At 44.1% G+C, this 20,666-nt stretch overlaps 1 protein-coding gene across 5 annotated transcripts in view; it reads left to right on the top strand.

Annotated features, from left to right (window-relative positions):
- Window positions 1-20,666, top strand: part of PLCB4 (phospholipase C beta 4) — a 384,175-nt gene that overhangs the window by 274,055 nt on the left and 89,454 nt on the right. For all 5 annotated transcript variants that reach the window (XM_074346931.1, XM_074346929.1, XM_074346932.1 and 2 more), the window contains 5 exons: window positions 6,781-6,860; window positions 9,502-9,555; window positions 15,268-15,349; window positions 16,324-16,424; window positions 17,086-17,143. In XM_074346931.1, the coding sequence (XP_074203032.1) occupies window positions 6,781-6,860; window positions 9,502-9,555; window positions 15,268-15,349; window positions 16,324-16,424; window positions 17,086-17,143 (375 nt within the window). The remainder of the gene's footprint in view (window positions 1-6,780; window positions 6,861-9,501; window positions 9,556-15,267; window positions 15,350-16,323; window positions 16,425-17,085; window positions 17,144-20,666) is intronic.

The raw sequence follows: 20,666 nt of genomic DNA, 5'->3' as shown, positions 1-20,666 counted from the left end.
AGACCCTGCATGGCTCAAGGTTTATGAGTTCCAGGTCCCAAAAAGTGCCCATGTTTTAGGTATTTAAGTGGCCCATCTATTGATGATTTTCACAGCTCAGATGGGGGGAAGGTGAAAGCCACTACCTACAGCATCTTGCCTCATTTTGTTTCCACAGTTGAACTTTAGTCCCCTAAACGTGCAGGTCAGAACTTCCAGTCTAGTGAGTGCGGATTTGTTCAGCCCAGATTAGGAGGGCGATGACAAAGACAAAGAGAAAAGTGGGCGCTGTGGGGCTCTTCCCAGGGCCCTCACTAGAAGCCTGGGTATCCCAGCTGAGGGCATGTGCGAAATCTTCAGCTCCCTTGGGAAACCACACCCAGCTCTTCCTCGGTGGGCAGCGGAAGGAGGTGCTCCAGGCTGGAAGGGCTCCCTTCCAGTCCTGTGCGTCTCAAACTGGATCGTGCATAAACCTCACCCAGGCATCTTACCGAATGTGGGTTCTGATCTTGTGGTTCTGGGGTGAGCGTGGAGATGCTGCATTTCTAACCAGCTTCCTGGACGTGTTGATACTGTTAGCCAACCCTCTGAGTGGCCCGGGTTTTAGAACAGAGGTTCTTAAAGGCGAGTCTGCAAAAGAATCACTTGGAGAGCTCATTTCGACACAGACTTCTGTTCCCCAGCTCTGGAGACAGTTTTCACAGGTGGGCTCTGAGGCTTTGCATTGTAACAATTCCCAGGGGGTTCTGATTCTCCTGGACGACTCCTGAGGTAGCAAGTCTCTAGTTAACTTCTGAGCCAACTGAGTTTAAGATGCCGCCACCATCTCCACCATGGCCTCCTCTTCAAAAACAAAGAGCCAAACACCAGATGATTAGAGAGGATGCTGCTGAGCTTCCCCTTTGGAGAAAATTACACAGCAGACTTGCAGAGTGTCATGGGATCTCTGTTATTCTTTGCTTTGACAGTATGCTTCTTTGACTAAAAACTAAGAAGAATGCATCTGGAACGAAATCTAGAGATAAGACTGAGCTGAAGGAACAACAGCTCTGCTTGGAGTGGTGCTGACTGGAAAACAATGGGACTATTTTAAGTTATTTTGTGATGACAAATCTGTCTTCATAGAAGAGGCTGGAGGCTCAAATAGAGAAATGTTGTCAGCTCTCAAAATCAGTAATGGGATTTGGGGGGAGTGTTTACTTTTTGCTTTGTACTTTTTTGCCTTACGTTTTTCTACACAGGGTATTTCAATACTGCTTTTATAACCTTAAAAAAAAAAAAAACCTGCCAAATGTTTTTAAAGGAAAGGAGTGAGATATCCGCTCTGTGTAAATTCATAGATTTTTCTGTTTAGTTTTGTTATGTCTACGTCTCTATACATTTTTTTTCAAGTAGGAAATGGATTATTTTAACTGTAACAGTCCTAGTGTTCAAGGGTGAGGCTCAGTCATTTTTCTGGAAAACAGACGCTGTCTGCGTGGTGAAAATAAGTTTAAGGAATCCCAGAGGAGAGGCCGAAAGTTCCCAGAAGAGAGTTAGGGCCAGGTCCTGTTTCTCCCTCCTTCCCCCCAACCCCTGACCATCCAGCACAAGCCCCCAAGAGTCCCTTGAGGGACCTTTCCTTAGAAGAGCTGAAATAAGCTTTAAGTTAACTCAGACAGAGTTGGAAAAGATTGAAAAACCAGAGAACAGTAAGCGTTACAGCTTGCTTGGGAGATACAGAAACTGCCCGTTTGGACATCGGAACTGAATTGGTCCCGTGGGCTGGTTCCCCCGCATCCAGGCCTCATGTGTCCACTCAGGACAGCAGGAATCATGTCTTGTGTCACCGTGGAGGCTTACGTGGGACTGCAACGTGTGTCAGAGAATGACCTTGAAGAAGCGCCTCGCGGGGCGTTCCGCAGACTAGGAACATACGTGCTTATTTTCAGCAATTCAGAGAAGACGTATCTAAGTCAGGGCTTTTTGCTTCTGTTCATCTGAAAACAGTCAAAGAAGTTGACATGCATTTAGTTCACTTTCTGGCCCAAGTTTTCAACTAAACTGTAGGGTTCTGCTGACACCTACTGGCCTGTCACCTATTTTATGTTAAAAGCAAAATGAAAAAGCAAAATGCTTAACGTATTTCCTAAGGTTTGGGGCTTTATTGTGCCAGGTGTACAAGATAACAGACAGGAGCAAAGATCTGATGGGACTTTTCACGTCGTCGGGGGAGGCGAGTGGACAAACCCTGAGGACAGACTTCCCGGCTATAAAGGGCAGACAGCGGAGTTCTCATTGCCTTTCTGCCCCGCGGCGGCCGCTCCGTGACCCTGGACAAGGCCCTGGACCTCGCTTTCAGCATCATCAAGAGAAGCAGCAGCAGCTTTGTCTCAGCGCCCGTCAGGGCTGGTGGGGATTCTGGGGACACTTCCACTAACTAAAACCTGAGCGGTGTCACTGGCATGATGGCCTCAAAGGTCCACCTCAGGCATCTTTCCATCACAGTAAATGAACAAATTGTTCACCGCGTTGTATTTTCAAAAGATGGATGAATATTCTGGAAGCCCCCTGACAGCTTGGTATCTCTGTAATTTATTTTTAGAAACAACTAAATCAGAATGGTCAGAAAGAGCAGTGAACAGCCTCAGAAATTATCTGCTTTTTGGCCCTTAGAAACCATGGGCATTGTTTTGTGTTTTGGAACACATAACAAGCCTTTGGTGCTTCCCAGTTAATGCCAACCAAATTATTTGTGCTTTTTCTGTCTCTTTTTGGGAAACTCTGTGTGGGCCTGTGGTTTTGTTAGGCCAACAACAGGCTACTTCATAGTCCCTGGGGAGTTCAAGTCCCATGTTTATCCTGACAGAGGAAGCCAGGTCTGATGAGGAAAATAACTGAGACATTTCTTTAATGTGACTATTTCATTTTTTCCTCCTCCCTCAGAATCCTGACTTCACCATCCTGGCTGAGGCTTTCAGTGCGATTTACAGTCCTCAGAAAATGGCCTTTTCTATTGTGAAGGGAAATTTTCCTCTTCTCGCTCCCAAGTCCTCCTTCAGGAGGCAGTTAAATACGACTAAGACACAAAGAGGAAACTTTCTGGTGGACTCACGTCCATTAGGGTGGCTACTATCAAAACGAAAGTGAAGCAGAAAACAAGTGTGGTGGGGCTGTGGGGAAACTGGCACCCTTGTGCACTGTTAGTGAGACTGTAAAATGGTGCAGCTGCTGTGGAAAACAGTATGGCGGGCCCCCCAAAAGTTCAAAATAAAATTCCCATAGGCTCCAGCAGCAACACTTCTGGGCATGTGCCTAAAAGAGCTGAAAGCAGAAACTTGGAAGAGATGTTCGTACACCCGTGTTCAGAGCAGCCTTGATCTTAATAGCCAGTTTGGTGGAAGCAAGACAGGTATCCACTGACAGATGAGCAGGTAAACCAGTGTGGTCTATAACACAGTGGAGTATTATTCAGCCTGAAAAAGGAAATTCTGACACAGGCTCCAACATGGATAAACCTTGAGGAGGACATGATGCTAAGTGAAATAAGCTAGTCACAAAGGACAGATGCTGCATGATTCCACTTATATGAGGTACCTTGAGGAGTCAAATTCATAGAAACAGAAAGTAGAATGGTGGTTGCCAGGGTGGTGGGGAGAGGGAAATAGGGAGTTGTAGTTCAATGGGAACAGTTTCAGTTTTGCAAGATGAAAAGAGTTCTGGAGAAAGAAATTGAAGATAATGCAAACAGATGAAAAGAAGTACCACGTTCTTGGGTTGGAAGATTCGATATTGTTAAAATGGCCATACTACCCAAGGCAATATACAGATACAATGCAATCGCTATCAAATTGCCAATGACATTTTTCACAGAGCTGGAACAAGAAATTTTTAGATTTGTACAGAAACACAAAAGACCCTGAATAGCCAAAACAATCTGAAGAAAGAAGAACAGAGCTGGGGAAATTGTGCTCCCTGACTTCATTCTATACTACAAAGCTACAGTAATCAAAACAGTATGGCACTGGCACAAAAACAGACAGGTCGACCAGTGAAACAGGATAGGAAGTCCAGAAATAAACCCATGCACTTATGGTCAATTAATCTACAGCAAAAGAGGCAAGAATATACAATGGAGAAAAGACAGTCTCTGCAGTAAGTGGTGCTGGGAAAACTGTACAGCTGCATGTAAAAGAATGAAATTAGAACGTTTAACACAATACACAAAAATAAGCTCTAAGTGGATTAAAGACCTAAGTGTAAGACTGGCTACTATAAAACCCCTAGAGGAGAACATAAGCAGAACACTCTGGCATAAATTTCAGCAATATTTTTTTCAAACCAGCTCCTAGAGTAATGGAAATAAAAGCAAAAACAAACAAATAGCACCAAATTAAACCTAAAAGCTTTTGCACATCAAAGGTGATCATAAACAAAACAAAAAGACAGCCAGCAGAATGGGAGAAAATATTTGCAAATGACATGACCAACAAGGGACTAATTTCCAAAATATACAAACAGCTTATACAGCTTGATGTAAAACAAAACAAAACAAAAATCAAAAAATGAACAGAAGACCTAAATAGACATTTCTCAAAAGAAGACACTCAGATGGCCAACCGGCACACAAAAAGATTCTCAACATCACTAATTATCAGAGAAATACAAATCAAAATGACAATGAGGTATCACCTCACACCAGTCAGAGTGGCCATCATTAAAATGGTCCTCAAGTAATAAATGCTGAAGAGGGTGTGGAGAAAAAGGAACCCTCCTACACTGTTGGTGGGAATGTAAATTGGTGCAGCCACTATGGAGGTTCCTTAAAAAACTAAAAATAGACCTATCATATGATCCAACAATCCCATTCCTGGGCATATATCTGGAGAAAACTATAATTCGAAAAGACACATACATCCCAGTGTTCGTAACAGCACTATTTACAATAGCTAAGACATGGAAACAGTGGAATATTACTCAGCCTTAAAAAAGAGTGAACAAATGCCATTTGCAGCAACATGGATGGACCTAGAGATGATCACATTGAGTGAAGTAAGTCACACAAGAAAGAAATATCCTATGATATCACTTATATGTGGAATCTGAAAAAATGATACGAATTCCATTTACAAACTAAAAACAGACTGACGAACATAGAAAACCAAACTATGGTTACCAAAGGGGAAAGGGTGGGGAGGGATATATTAAAAGTTGGCGATTAACAGACACACACTGCTATATATAAAATGATAAAAAAAGAAGGACCTACTCTATAGCAGAGGGAACTGTAACTTCTTATAATAACATATAATGGAAAAGAATCTGAAAAGAAAATATATGTATGTATATGTGTAAGTGAGTTGCTTTGCTGTACACCTGAGTCTGAAATTGTAAATCAACTACACTTCAATAACAAACTAAGAAAATAAAAACAAAAAGTAAATTTAAAACAGAAAAAAAGGAGTTCTGGAGGTAGATGGTGGTGATGGTTACATGACAATGTGCATATTACTTATTGCCACTGACCTGGTCACTTAAAAATGGTTAAGGTGGGAAGTTTTCTGTTATATTGCATCACAATTAAAATTAAAACCACACGGACTTATAGAACTCCGTCATCACCTCTGGCCCTTGCAGTGACTTACTCACTTGCCTGTGTTAAACCTGGTGATACTATGCGTACTGTCCAATGGGACCATCTGCAGTGACAGAAAAATGTTCTTTATTTGCACTGTCCGGTATGGTGGGCACTAAACCTATGCTGGGTTTTGAGCCCTTGACGTGTGATGAGTGCAACAGACTCACTGAATTTTATTTTTATTTAATTTAAATTGGAGTAGCCACGTACGGCTAGTGGCTGCCATACTGGGTGGGGCAGGTAGAATGTACGTTATATTATTGTCTCTTCCAAAATATTTTCCCTTACTCAGCACAGACCCACAGCAGTCAGACTAGAAACCTGAGAAGGTAAGGGACTGGCTTGTGTGTGGGCCCCAGTTCTGCTGGGACCCCTATTATCAATTTGCTACAAAACATTCTACCAAGAGTGTGACTCTATTTTAGCAGCTTGGTGTGGTGTTCCCCGGCATTGGTTATTGGCCCCAAGGGCAGAGTTGGCCTTAAATCACGGACCAGCCTTTTCCAGTAAAATGCCCTTTAGAAACCCTAATTCCTTTACTGCCACACACAATCTTCACATTTCCTTGTAAATCCATGGAGAGATGTTATGAACTAAAACCGAGGTCCAAGTCCTTATACAGAAATCATGCAAGCACATCGCTGTTTGCTCTGGCACCTTGGCAATCGATGCATGTTCTACTTTTTAAGGCTTCGCCGGAAAACCCAGACAGGTAAGCTACGCAACAAATTCTCAGATTGAAATAGAATCACACAATAGAATTGATATGCCCCTAGTGCCTTCATCCTCTAAAATGGGAGCCGCTAAGTATGTCATCGTGTATTATGTAATGTTGCTTTAGAAGTAATCAATTAAGATTGCCAGCAACTGAGAAGGGCTTATATTTAAACAGGCTGCAAACAGAAGGCTTAACAAGGCAACCAGTGGGCAGCCTTCCTTGGTGACAACCCAGTGTTTAATGACTGTGGATGCCACATTTATCTTCAGGGAAAGAATGAAAGCTGTTTACTGAGGAATCAAATGTGATCATGAGGAATGAGGATGGCTGGGTGGCAGGAAGGAGATAAAGACGAGTGTATATCATTCTTACGCAAAATAGATACAGGCTGTCTAATAGAAAAACACCCTAGTTAGCTCCTGCAGATTTGATTGCCAAAAACACTTTTTTTTTTTTTCTCTTTCAGCAATGGGTAGAAGGCCTGAGATCCATAATACACAACTTCAGGGCCAACAACGTCAGTCCGATGACTTGCCTCAAGAAACAGTGAGTGTTGTGTGTATGAGCCTTTGTGCTTGGCTATTAGCAAGCACACAATAAGATCGGGGGATGCAGGTAACCTGAATGATCCGGCAGCATCTTGCCGGCCTTCCCCTCCGAGCTCCTGACCTTGGAGAAGATGTTGACCAGGACACACCTATATTTCTCATGCCACGTGGCAGGGCACGTGTGATGTAAGCCCACAGCCCAAAGCCTGTTTGAAAGGAGTGGTTGATGGCAGGAAGAGATTGGAACCTCAGCTCCCCGGTACCCTCTGGGCTGATGGCTTTTGTGTCCCCAGGTTGAGTCTTGCTGATAAATAGTCTGCGTTCCTGCGGCCAAGGTGAGGTGCTGGTGCAGCTCCGGCCTCTGTTGCCTGAGACTGAGAAGTGGGGAGTGTGGCCAGGAGAAGCACCCACTGCTCGAGTGGGAAAGGAGACTGACCCCAGGGACTGTTTAGCTCACAGTCAGGGATCCGAAGGTACTTTTGAAATTCAGAAGACAAGCCTTGCTTACCCCAGCTCGCTGTATCCTGAATTCAGAGAGGTGCTGCGTGGGAGATTTTAACCCCACCGGGTTGTTCTTTCAAGGTGACACGGAAATTACTCGGGTAGAGATCCTAGCCAAAACCCAAATCGGCCTGTGTGAAAAGCAGTGATCCGGGAGGAGCGGGGGCACCTGCTGCCACAGGGCTGTCGGCAGGCAGTTGGAGGCGCAGAAGAGAACCCCACTGCGAAACCGCGGGGATGAGCCTGCCTCTCAGCCAGGCCCCGGGCCCGGCACCACGGGGGGATGAGCTGGACTGCGCTCTCTGGGCGATGGGAGGAGAGGTCAGTCCTTCAGGCACTGTTGCTTCTCGCTTCCCGCCCCTTTGGCAGGTGCTTTAAGAGCAAGGGCTCAGTGCTGTAAAGCCAGCTTGGCCACTTGGATGCTGGGTGACTCCTGGCAAGTGCTCAGCCTCGTGTCTTACCGTCCTCATCTGTGAGTGGAGGTGATGACACTACGCATAAGATTCCAGGCCGATGAACTGCAGTCATGGGACACGCCTAACCCAGAGCCTGGCTCCCTGTCCCCCCTCATTCACTGTTCGGATTTTTGTACCCCTTCCCCAGTGTTTTTCCATGGTTGTAGTAGAGGGGAGTTATGTAGTCTTGCATATTCCTCTTTTTGGCACAGCTGTATCCTTTTCCTCCGCAGTTCCTGTGGCTTTTTTTTTTTTTTTTAAATAAAGAACAACCCAGCAGATGTTTTGATGTTACAACTACTGGCGCTGATAGAATTTCAAAGGGTCTCAGACAGTTGGAAAGCCCACTTTTAACCTGAGTGACCCCAGTACCCATCTCTGGACACCAGACCTTACCTGCCCTCATTAGTGTCCTACCCAGATCTCTTTCTGGAGCTGGTGTTCACCCATCCACCAGCCTCTGTGAGAGTCAGGTCACTGAGGGCTCGTACCTGCCTGCTTCTCCAGAGAACTGCCGGCTGATGAAGGGAAGTTGCAAGGCCTGGGGGGTTACAGTCATCCCTTGGCATCTCCAGGGTATTGGTTCCAGGATCCCCACTGATACCAAAGTCCAGAGATGCAAGTCCCATAGAGTTGGCCTTTCGTATCCATGGATACGAAACCCATGGATATGGAAGGCTGTCCGTATATTCCTCCCTTCTGCAGGGAAGCCAGGGCCGATGACAGGCTGAGACAGGACGCAAGAGGCCAGCCCTCTTGCCACCAAGTCTGTGCAAGTCACACTCCAGAGCTCCCTGTGGCATCAGTACAAAGCTCCAGCTGAGACCCCGGCTTTGTGTAACTGTTCCCCTTGCCTGTCTGCTTCCCTCACTCCCATGGTCCTGAAACATCCCCTTATACTAAAGTAGTCCCTTGTGCATCTCGGAAGCTTGACTTAAGACCAAAACTTTACCAAATCATCATGATCTGCAGGTGGTTAGAATATTAGTAACTAGAAACAGTGGGAATGGGAGTCAATAGCTAATAATAGTCCTGGCACCAATGTACAAATTAATGTTCTGGGTCCTCGTGTGTCCTGAAGACCTGAGGGGAGCCAGCTTTTGCTCAGTGTCAATTTGAGACGATGAACGTCTCTGACCATTGGAAATCAAGATGGTGCCCCTTTGATCTGTGCTTCACTATGCTGGGGGTGGGGGTCCCCACGGGTCCTCCAGACAAGGCTGGCTGGTCTTACCATGAACTTGCATGTCTTCCCACCTTAGTAGATTATTAAAGAGCAACAACCAAGGATGAGATAAGTGCCTACAGTTTGTTTTGCTCAGTGCAAGCATCCAATTTTCTGATTCATCTAGGATTGCCAGATAAAATATGGGGCTCTCAGTGAAATCTGAATTTCATATAAGTAACAAATCATGTATCAGCGTGGGTATATCCTATGCAATATTGAGACATGCTTGTAGTAAAAAAGTCTGTGTTGTTTATCTGAAATTCATATTTCGCTGAGAGTCCTCTATTTTTATTTGCTAAATCTGACAATGGTAAATTCATCTCACGGTGTATAATTGTCTCTGGTTTTCAGCATAAATGCTCTTTGTTTGAATGAACTTTCTTTTAAAGTTTTTAACCAGATTGAAGCTGTTCCTCCTAAGAGACATTAAAACAGTTTTTACTGTTGTTTTCCAGCTGGATGAAATTGGCATTTATGACCAACACAAATGGTAAAATCCCAGTTAGGAGGTAAGTCAATTATTCGTGTCTTTTCTCGGCAGCCTGGGTCAGCCCTCGTGACGCCAGCCCACGCAGGGAGCCCCCTACGTGTTCTTGTTAATTGCTCTAACTAAAGATATTTCTGGAAGCTTAGCTTGAACCACTTCATCAAATGCTGTGTTCAGTTGTAAAAATCACTTATGGGCATAAAATCACATTGTTTCCTCAGGATGGGTAGCATTAACTCTACTTCGATAAAGAACATGTGAAAATGTAGCAGTATTTTTTTTAATCTTCAAATAAGTGGGGTTCTAGGATTTAAATGTCTTTCACCTACTTGCTCTGAACACCTGTTAACTAAAATTCAAGAAGTTTATGTTGTGCACCTATGGTGGAAATGTATGGATGTGTCAGGCAGTGTGGGCTTTGTGGCTTTTCTGGTGTTGCTCCAGGTGGGCGGACACCCCCTAGTCACTGATACCCTTCAGAGCTATCAGCTCCCCCCGCCTCCGCCCAGGGTCATAGTGACAAGGGAAGAAATGACAGTAAAGCCTGGGTGGTGTCAAGAATGAAGAGAACATGAACCAGAAACGTCCTCCACACCTGGGCTTCGGTGCTTCAGCTGACGTGGTTCTCCCTCCAAGGACTCCCACACTTCCCTCTCTCCTGCCTCTCCACTCCTTCCGGCGTTAGGGTTGGCTCATGCTCCGTGGGTCCAGTTGGAAGCTCTTGTGATGGTAGTGATGGAACTCTTTACCCATCTCCCCCAGTGTCTTTTGGCTGGTATTTATATAAGCCACTTCATGGAAATTCCAGAAGCTGGGCTGGGCCCCAGAGCATCCACTGCCCTCAAGGAGCCAGGAGTGTATTCTGACTCTTGAACGTCAGCCCATCACCTGAATTCAGCATGAGTTTCTCCAGACACCAGCCCACTTTTCTAGGACTCTTCAGACTCACATTCAAGTTGACTTCATCTCTGGACACTTTAGCAAAGAAGCCAGTCGACAAACAACAAACAAAGCCCTCAGCTACTGGGTGGAGTCATGTCTTGGAAGACACCCACTCTGTCTTTTGGAGACGAGGCGGACAGGTCACCAGCTGCACAGTGTTTGAGTGAATGCATTTCGGCAGCAGCATACTGATCACACTTGGCCCTTTCTGACTCTTCTTTCCCCCTCTCTCTGCCCAGCCACCACTTTCTGCCTCGAAGCTTCCATTCCACATCCCCACGAGAGCGTCTCCATACTCCCTCAGCATCCTTCTTTGCACGTTGAGCAGAGTTATCCTAGAGGTCATCATTTTCCTTAATTCTGTATATCTTAACACTCATGAACTAAAGTAGCCACGTGACAACTGAAATATTCATGAGAAAATGAAAAGCATGCACATCATAAAGACCATGACAGTGTTCTTTTCCATTAACCTTTGATGGAGGGCTTCCAGGGCTAGAGACATATGCATCTGTTGCGGTTTCTACAAATGTATATGTAGGAGTCTCTGCTTGTTTGCTTGTTTGTTTGTCTTCTTATTTATTTTCTTCTGCTTTTTACTTATTAACTTACTCACAAGTCAATCTGACATTTACTGTAAAAGTTTAAAAAGAAAAACTCTACTAGCACCCTTGGCTGACGGTTGTTGGCACAGACACCTTTACACTGATTCTGATTTTATTTGAAAATCTTTTGCTTCATTGAGTACTAGCAGGACAATTATTTGAACATTTCTCAGCATCCTACACCAACTGCCAAATACATAGTGCATTTTTTTTTAAAAATCAGTGTTGAAGTAATGAGTCCAAACATAGAGAGCACAGAGAGGACTGTGAGGAGCAGAAAAGCCAGTTGGATCTGTTTTTACCTGCCTTGCTCTCCTGCTTTTTTTTTTTTTTTTCCAAAATAAGGTTCAGGAAACAGACAAAGTGGAAACACACAGATTGCAATCAGAGCCCTGCTGACTAGGAGTTCTGGTTTCATTTGTACACATCCTACTAATCAAGCCGTCGTTGCACAAGCTTGGAAGCTTTTTCTAATTCCAAAGATCTTTATCTAACATGTTCACATACAAAACTATTACCATCTTTTCTTTTCTTTTTTTTTTTTTTGGTAGAAATAGCCTAGATATTTTGTCATCTTCTTTGGCTCTCGTTGATGTGAACTCTTTGGTGCCTGCCAGGATTAACAGGTGTTTGACACAAGACATCTGGGATTCGGGGGCAGTTTGTCAGAGTCGATGGAGAGTTGATACCAAGCCAGAAAAAAAAGCGGATAAGTCTCCTGCTGGATGAGCTGCCAAGGGCTGGGTGGAAATTGCTCTGAATGTTTTAATGGATGTGGAGAGTAAACACTTCAAAATGTCATTTCATCTCTCTCATTCTGGAGTTTTTCAAATGGAAACTGTTAGTATAGGCTGCATACTGTTCAGCAGGATCCGGCTTCGTGGTCATTGTTGTCGCTTGAGAACGGCCCCTGCTCTTTGGCTTTAACCACAATTGAACATCCAGGAAGTTGCAGGAAGGATGAGGAAGAAGGTCTTCACTCCCTCTTCTCTTTGTTAACGCACATAATCGTAGGCAGTCTGCCTTCCTCTCAGACTTACACTCAATTTATCTTCCCACGCAGACCAAAGCTTCATAAGTCACTTTTTTTTTTTTTTTGGCCATTTCCCATTCCTTGTCTCCCAGTCTGGAGTTGGAACCCATGTTAGGGAGTTGGAAAATGGTAGGTCTGTTGCCAGAAGAAGTCCCAAAAGAGACAGTTGTGTTACTGGAGCCAAGACCTGAGGGTAAGTCAGCGCAGCCCGGTTCCTGCACAATCCGCCCATGTCCTGACCGTGGCCCAGCCTGCCTACCAGGAGGGTCTGGCTCTGCTGGTCCTTCACTTCGTCAGTCCTCCTTGGTTGTTTCAGGAGATGGTATTCAAACCCTTGGACAGATTGTCAACCCTGTGGACAAGCAGAGTGAGACTCCCTTAGTTCCTAGGAGCACTGCTCTCTCGGTCACCTGCAAGGGCTCCTGGAACATGGAATTGCATCAGGACTCTGATAGGACTGGGCGCCACTTAAGGGTTTTGGCTTTTATACCATTTCCTTTGGGGGAGGTGGTGTATTTATTTATTTACTTTTAATTGAAGTACCGTCAGTTACAATGTGTCAGTCTCTGGTGTACAGCACAGTGTCCCGTCATGCATATATATACATACATTCATTTTCATATTTGAGGATGGTGTATTTTGAGTCAACAAAAACTCACTGAGAATCTGTTAGCTTTGAAGCACTAAGCTGTCCTCTGCGGGCGGGGGGCTGTGTATTAAGGGCTGAATAAATCACAGTTCCTTATAAACACCCTCTGTTCCTATGAAACACCCCTTGATGGTGTCTAAAATGCCCCCAGCCTGTGCTCAGCATGTTTCTCTTACAACCCTGGTTAACTACCGGGCCTCTGATGCAACTGAAAACTTCGGAGAATTCACCTTTGCTCCATAATCCCCTCTCCCCCCTGAGCTGAACCCATTTTGAGGTCCAAGAATGATTCTGAAAGGTGCCTAGAGCAAAGGCAGTGAAGACACCCAGACCTCACCCCCAGCCCATCCTGCAGGGGGTGGTCTCCTGGCTTCCTTGCTTCTGTTTTCCATCCTGGGTTTGGTCTCTCTTAGAATGAGGGGAGCAAAATCTGCACTGAGGTTGCCCAGCTGGAGCCCCCTCGTGATAAAGAGGGGCCCGAGACGGAGCCCCTGCCAGTAGGCCACCTCTTGCTTTTGTCCAGTCATGTTGCTGGGCTCTGCCTTTGTCCTCACTGATACACTCCTGTGTGGCTTTCCCGCCTTCCTGGCCCTGGACACCCTACTTCCTGTCTCCCTCTCAGTGTCTCTGTCTCCCACAAGTGCTTGGACCTCCTACGCCCACAAGCTGTTCTTGTTCTACTCCCTGTTTCCTGGTCCTTCCCCAAGCCCCTGCCAAGATCCTGTTCCTGTGTTCTCTTCCCTTCCTCCCAGCCCCACCCCAGCCTGACACCCGGGAATTTTCACATGCAAGGCTCAGTCCGTGTACCTGCTACATTCACGACCACGTTGATCAGTTTCCATCTCCTTTACGAGGCCTGTTCAAACCAAACAGAAGCGCGAGTTCACTGAGATTCTCCTGAGATTTCCACGCAGTTTCCTCCTGATCACCGTGCCAGCCCTCGCAAATCCTGCTGTAGCTCTCACGTTAACGCAGCCGTAACCTTTTGGAGAAAGATGACTGAGTCGCTACTTTGGCCTACCTTATAGAGGGCAGATAAATTGCTTCTCGACCCAACTCAATGTACAAAAATTCCACGAACTCTAGAGAAGTGGGGAAATGCGGACATTTCCTCTATCCTAAGAAGCCGGTTTACTTAATGTCCTGCATATATCCTCTACCCTGTCTGTGGATTTGTTAACGAGAATTCATAGGCCTCCCTCTGTTTGAATACAGCTGCCTGAAGCACTCTTAAAAATAGACTTCTTGAAGTATTCTTGGACCAAGGATAAAACAATAAAGCTTTGACTGAGCACAGTTGAGCAATTCATTTACCTAGCGCTCGTCCTTCCCGGTCTGTTCTGGGAGGTTGTGCTCTGCCGTTGCAGTGCACTTTCTCCCCACTCCCTGAGATGAATTGGCGGGCGATGCTTACGTTTGGAGCTTGCCTTCCACTTCACCCGAATGCTGGCGTGCATGACAAAGTTGGGCACGTGGAGGCACCGTTCCAAACCCTCCTGTGCTCACAGGGGAGGCCTTCCAAAGCCAAGCTTCCCAGATGAAAGTAAGCGCTGTCTTCAGGTGGAGGCTGGACTTCTGATTAGAGTTTATGTTACTGGTGACAAGTGACCTGGGCTTCCAGTCAGGGAGTGGGTGGCTGACACGTGGCTCATAGTCAAGTGTGGATTCCAGGTCCTCTCCTCCATGGTGTTCGTTCTGAGTGTTGCCGATGCGTTTTTCGTCAGGAGTCTCTCTCCTCCTTTTATCGTCACCAGGAAAGATGCTCCTTAATGTGTTATCCACCTTACTAGCCTTGATGCACACCATACTAGTTCAGAGGTACCACCATTTTTCAAAAAATCCCATGTCTTAGGGTAGTGCCAAGATTCTGCTGTAACATTGAATAATTGTTCCCCTGCCTCCCTCTCCCCCAACACCTATCACTTTCATAATAAAGTTCCCAATTCCTGAGGCAGCTGACATGTCAGAGTAGCTCAAGGATGCTTAGCTCAGAGAAAAAAAAAAAAGGCCAAACATCCAAACAAAATATGTCTGATAATGCGTATCAGCTGTAGCGTGAAACAGGGCAGGGCAATCCCAGGTGCGGTCTGAGTCCTCAGGACTCGACTTTCTTTCCCCAAGCCAGACATTGTCAACATGAGGTTATATTCCAGAACTGCCATCCCATCTACCACATTCCTTTTTCCTAGGAACACAGTTGGGTAGGATCAAAATGCATTATTGTTTTTGTCCAATGGTATGTGTCCCCCGTGCCTCTCCCGTTCACCAGCACCCTGGGGGACCACCTGTCCTAAAATCAAGTTGCCTCGCTAGCACGACCAGCTCTGGTACCCAGAGGGGCACGGCAGGAGCTCGCTTGGGAAGTGAAAAATACCTAGAAATGAAAAGTATTTTTATTTTACTTTTTCTTCTCCCCCATGCCACCATCGCTAGTTTTATTTGAATCTGCATCAGAGCAAACAGAATTCACAGTAACTTTAATTTGTTTTTTCTTTTCTGTCCTAGTATTACCAGAACTTTTGCATCGGGAAAAACAGAAAAGGTGATCTTTCAAGCACTCAAGGAGTTAGGTCTTCCAAGTGGAAAGGTATTCATTCATTTAATAACATACTTCTATTTATTTATTTTTATTTTTCAAACAGAGGTACTGGGAATTGAACCCAGGGCCTTGTGCATTGCTAGGCATGCCCTCTACCACTAAGCTATACCCTCCCCTTAATAACATATTTCTAAAACCACTTGATTTATTTATGTTTTTATGTAATAAGCAAAATTATTTGTATTATACTGATCTCAGATTCAGAATCAGATTGAGTCACATAGAGTACAGTTAAAGTTTTCTTCATTCTCTTTTCTTCTGTCCATCTTTCCTTTTGTTTTCTGAATATTTTAACATAAATGCTTTGAGATTCAAAGAGTGAACTTCAAGATGCTTTTGTCAATTTTGTTAAGAAAAGGGAGTGACAGCCAGGCTGCTCTCCCACACGGCTTCTGGAAAGCTGCCTTTAGAGCTGCCCGTCGACATTGGCTGGACCAAGCACAGTGCCAGCATGAAGAACTGACTCATAAATTCAGTTCTTCAAGACGGCTGTGTGATATTTTATGGTACACCTCTCCCCAGACAAGTCATTTGTGTTTGTAGACCTTTGGATTGAAAATAATTGAGAATAATTTATTGACTACAAGAAAGATTTAAGCATCTTACTGCTTTAACAAATCCTACTTGAAATATAAATTTCAGTATGAAAAGTAAACCCCTATGAGCCCTTTTACGTGGTCGTATTTCTTTATATTTGTTCTATGGAGCGTCTCCCTGAGCAGGCCCAGCTGTGTTCAGTGTTTGAACACGCAAACCATGCCTGCGTGGTAACACCGCTCTCTTGCATGTGCTGTGTGGCCTGGCCAGCGCCCGGGGGTAGACCTTTTGGCTTCAGTCAGTAAGACTCAGAGATGAAGGATTCCAAGTAGTCACGACTTTGCTTCATGAGCCTGTAGATTCCGTAGATCCTCCAAGGAGAGGAAAATGTGCCTTGATTAATGACATACTTCTGTTCCTTACAGAATGATGACATTGAGCCTGCAGCGTTTACTTACGAAAAGTTCTATGAACTGACGCAAAAGATTTGTCCTCGGACAGATATAGAGGATCTTTTTAAAAAAATGTAAGTTTCGTTTTCGAGAAGCTATCGCATCAGTGTTATCCTTGTCTTTTTAGATTTTTTAAAACATTATTTTTCATCGTAATATTTTAATATAGTTAATATGTTGATGGCATCTAGGACTATCTAGTCAGGGTTATATTTTCACCCCTGAGTTTGTTGGCATAAAAGTTCACTTGGATTTTTTTGAGAAGCTTTTACGTAAGTCAGTTGCAGCACCTGGGACCCCCCCCACCCCTCCCCCCCGCATTGGCTTTACTAACTACCTACAATGTTAACCTGCTCCTTTAGGTATTAACCCATTATGTGAACTAACTAGATTTGATTTGGAATGTTATTATGTTGTTGAAAAGTTCATTCATTCCAATTATTTCAAATGGGTGACTTACATGTTGTTTTTATAATAACGCCTTTGGATAACGCTAAAGCAGAATTTGCAGACATTTTTCTGTGAGCTAGTGGGAGTGGTTTCTTGCCTATGTTGTTGTTGGTGGGGTTTTGTTTGTTTGTTTTCTTACAAACAGTCTCTGGCCATTTTAAGAGTACACCACTACTTCAGGGTTAGAAAATAAGTTTAGAATTATCAACAAATGTCAACATGTAAATCGTACCTACTGTAGCGTCATATACCAAAACTTACTTTTTCTAATAAATTTCTTTTCAGCAATGGAGACAAAACTGATTATTTAACGGTAGACCAATTAGTGAGCTTTCTAAATGAAGTAAGCTTTTTCATACATTAACTCCATCAGTCTGTGTGCAGTGGCTTGCCTCCTCCAATGCCCTCATCGCATGCCTGCATCCGACACCCTCATTCGCTCTGCTTCTGACCTGCTGATCTTTCCATGATGGCTTTTACCAGGTGCAAAAATCAGCTCCTGCCCCTTGCGTGTCCATGCGCTTCCTCACTGGCTTTGCACACGGCTTTCTTGTTGATTTCTTGCTGTGTTGCGTAGCTCCGGCTCTATGTGTGCGTGTGAATTTTATAATCTATTCATTTAATTAAATGTGTCTATGTTTTTGCAAGATGATGTTTAAGGTGCTTATTTTTTTTTTTTCTATTTACGTATATGAAATAGAAAGAGAATGGATTGAGTTTACCACACTCTAGTTGGATTCTCCATTGCTAACTTTTTCTCATACCTTTGCATGGACTGGAAAGCTTGATTTTTGTCTTTTAATGGATTGCATGTAAGAAAAATATCTAGGTTCAAATAGAATATTTTGACAACAAGCACAACACTGGAGTTCCTGGGTGAAAATATAGTGCATATTAGGCCAACGGGATGGCAGGTTAAATTGTTACTTTTTATTTTTATAACAAGCTCAGAGTTAATTTTAGAACATGATTCACTTAACAACCAAAATTGGTTGACAAAATTTTCTTAAGCCCAAGAGAAAAATAGTTCCGAACACATAAAGTTTGCAACTTCAATTACAACTAAAATGAGCTCCTTTTTTTCCTTTACATGTACAAAAAAAAAGTGTTTTCAGTGAAACCAGCCAAAGCTCTTGTTAATCCAAAAAGGGAAATTCATTTTTTTCTAACACATTAATGATAAGAAGAGTTTAAGTGAAGAATGGACAATATATTTTTGTTTCAAAACAATTGATTTAACCATTATACAATATAAAGAGAAAATGTTAGAAAGGACACGAGATATTTATTGCCACAAGAAAAGACAGCAGGCTGGCTGTGATTTGCCAGTTTGGAGACCCACATCACATCTTTGCCAAAGGGCTTCTCTTTTCTTTCCCTGTCGGGGCTCAGTGGCTCCCAATTTGTAGGGTCGCGTTTTAGAAGTTATGATAACCAGAGCCTGAAAGCACAAGTGCAGGAGAGAGAGGGTCCCCCATGTATATCAGCACAGATGCCTCCACTTTAAAATAATCCTTTCAGTACCTTACAATATTTTATTTTACTTGAAAACATTCTAAGTTGTTTCCCTCCACTAGTTTTTGGTCATGCGAATACTATGTTCATAATCTTTACCCAGGTATTATCCACATTCTTACACCACGGTTGCTCAGAAGTTAAGTTTCCTCGCTTTGCTTCTGTAACCCTTCCCCCCTCTTCTGCTTCTCTTAAAAATGTATTGCTTTATCTCCCTCAGCTTCTTCCTGTACTTTGGGTCATTGATCATCTTAAGTTGCAGTGGAATGGGCAGCAGTCTTGCTGTTTACTAAAAAAGGAAGACACTGTAGTAGAGAGAGGGAACATCTACCTTGTCCTCAGTTTGCCATTTCCTAGAAAAAGGCCTCTGGTGTGCTCCGGGATGACTCTGGTACCCAGCCGCCTATCAAACATGACAGACACTTAATATGCAATGCACTGTTCAAATGAGGATGGTTCTGAAGTCCTAAGGGTCGGGTCTGCATTCATGGGCACTTATTTCATGCCTTTCCTTTTATGGGTGGTTTCTGTAGACCTACCCAGTAACCACTCTTGTAATTCTTGTAAGCCTCAGACATAACATTTAATTTTTCAGAGATACGATCACCCATACTTTCTGGCTCTGCCGTCCAGATTCTTTCTTAAAATACTTCCTCTGTGGTAAGCTTTTCTCCATCACTATTACAGTGGGCAGGAGTGTTCATTTGCTTATGTTTCCTTCTGTTTGGCTTCTCATTCACAGTAAGGAAGTGACTTTAATTTGGGGGTGGGACTAATGGAATCACTGTGGTTCTAGATTTCTTTAGGTCACAGAGACTCTAGGAGAATCCAGGAAAGAGGACAAGCTTTATTTTTAATCAAAATGTCTGCCCTGAATCTCTTCCTTTTCTGTCCTAGTGAACTCAGCTGGGGGAAAAAAAAAAAAAAAAGACAGAAATCTGAAGGTCTCTTTGAAGAAGCTTGTCGAACTTAGAGAACATTCTGCCAGCACCTTGCACCCCCTCTTTTGAGTCCTACCATTGCCCATCTCATTGCTCCAAAATCAAAAGCACCCCTTAGCAAAATCAAAAGCACCCCTTAGCAGAACCCATAATGAAAGGAGACAAGAGTTCACTCAGGAGGGGAACAGGCATTGGAATGTGAGGGTCTCTGGCTCCAAAAGGTTAGACGTAAACATTTTCAAAATGCCTTAACCACATAATCTCAACCAGCTGCAATTCAGCATTGTATTAGGAGCCCTGGATTATGCAATAAGACAAGAAAAAAATAAACGCGTCTCAGGAGCACAACTCATTATTTGCAGATGGTGATTCTGTAACCTGAATATCAAAATTGATCAACTGGAAAACTCTTTGAATACATAAGAAAATTCTGCAGGGTTACCAGAGAAATGATCAACAAAGCAAAAATCAGTAGATGCATGTACACCAGCATTAACCAGTTAGAGTAGGTAAGAGGGAAACATATGCCGTTTATCTTAGCAAAAGCCGTGCCAGCTCCTCCCACCCTCCAGCTTGCAAGTCCCTTTACTCTTTATATTAAGTTTTCTGTTCAGTGGGCCAATGTGTATCCCCAGGAAACTGGAAGGAGATCCTATTGTCTGTTTACTGCCTTGGCCGCCATCTAGGGGGTTGTACCACCTGCTCCCTGCCCATGCCAGCACCACCTATGAGCTTTTCATTGGTAACTTTAGACTTGCTTCTCATCTGCTTCTCAGTATCTCCCTATTCGTCGTCCCCCCAAAGTGTGATCTGGGGACCAGCAGCAGCATCCCCGGGGAGCTTGTTAGAAATGCAGAACTCCCATCCCACCCCAGACCTGCTGAGTTGGAATCTGCAGTTAACAGTGTCCAGATGATTTGTCTGCAATTTAGGGTTTGTGAAGCACTGGATTCCTCCTTAGATTAGTGTGAATGGGAAGAATGTGAGAGCAGCTTAAACCTGTTATTCTCCATAATGAATTTAGTCATGGGAATCTACCACTCAGATCTCAAATTTCACCACAGTTCTTTCTCTTGGTCCCATCCCGTGGACTGAGGGAAACTTTCTTTTGGGGGTGGGACTAATGGAATGAAAATAGCAAACTGGAGTCCAAGAGGGCTGGTAGGGGACACTCCGTGTGAGGTGGCACATGCCTAGACACTGCCACCAACTCAGTTCTTCACGTGGCGTGACTTATTGAAACCTCTTGGCTTCAGTTAGTTTCACCTCTCTTTTCCCTGATCCTAGTGAGAAGCCAAATCGATGTTAGTTTTACCTTCCTTCTCCATATGGCTTCTTACAAAGGTGATAACAGCTGAGGGCCTGCAGAATTGAGAGAGCAGAACAGGAAAGCGAGGACCAAGATCTTAG

This window comes from Camelus bactrianus, chromosome 19 (assembly GCF_048773025.1).
Source record: "Camelus bactrianus isolate YW-2024 breed Bactrian camel chromosome 19, ASM4877302v1, whole genome shotgun sequence".
Lineage (NCBI taxonomy): Eukaryota > Metazoa > Chordata > Mammalia > Artiodactyla > Camelidae > Camelus > Camelus bactrianus.
The sequence above is the reverse complement of the archived record's forward strand: the minus strand, read 5'-3'. Positions and strand labels throughout refer to the sequence as shown.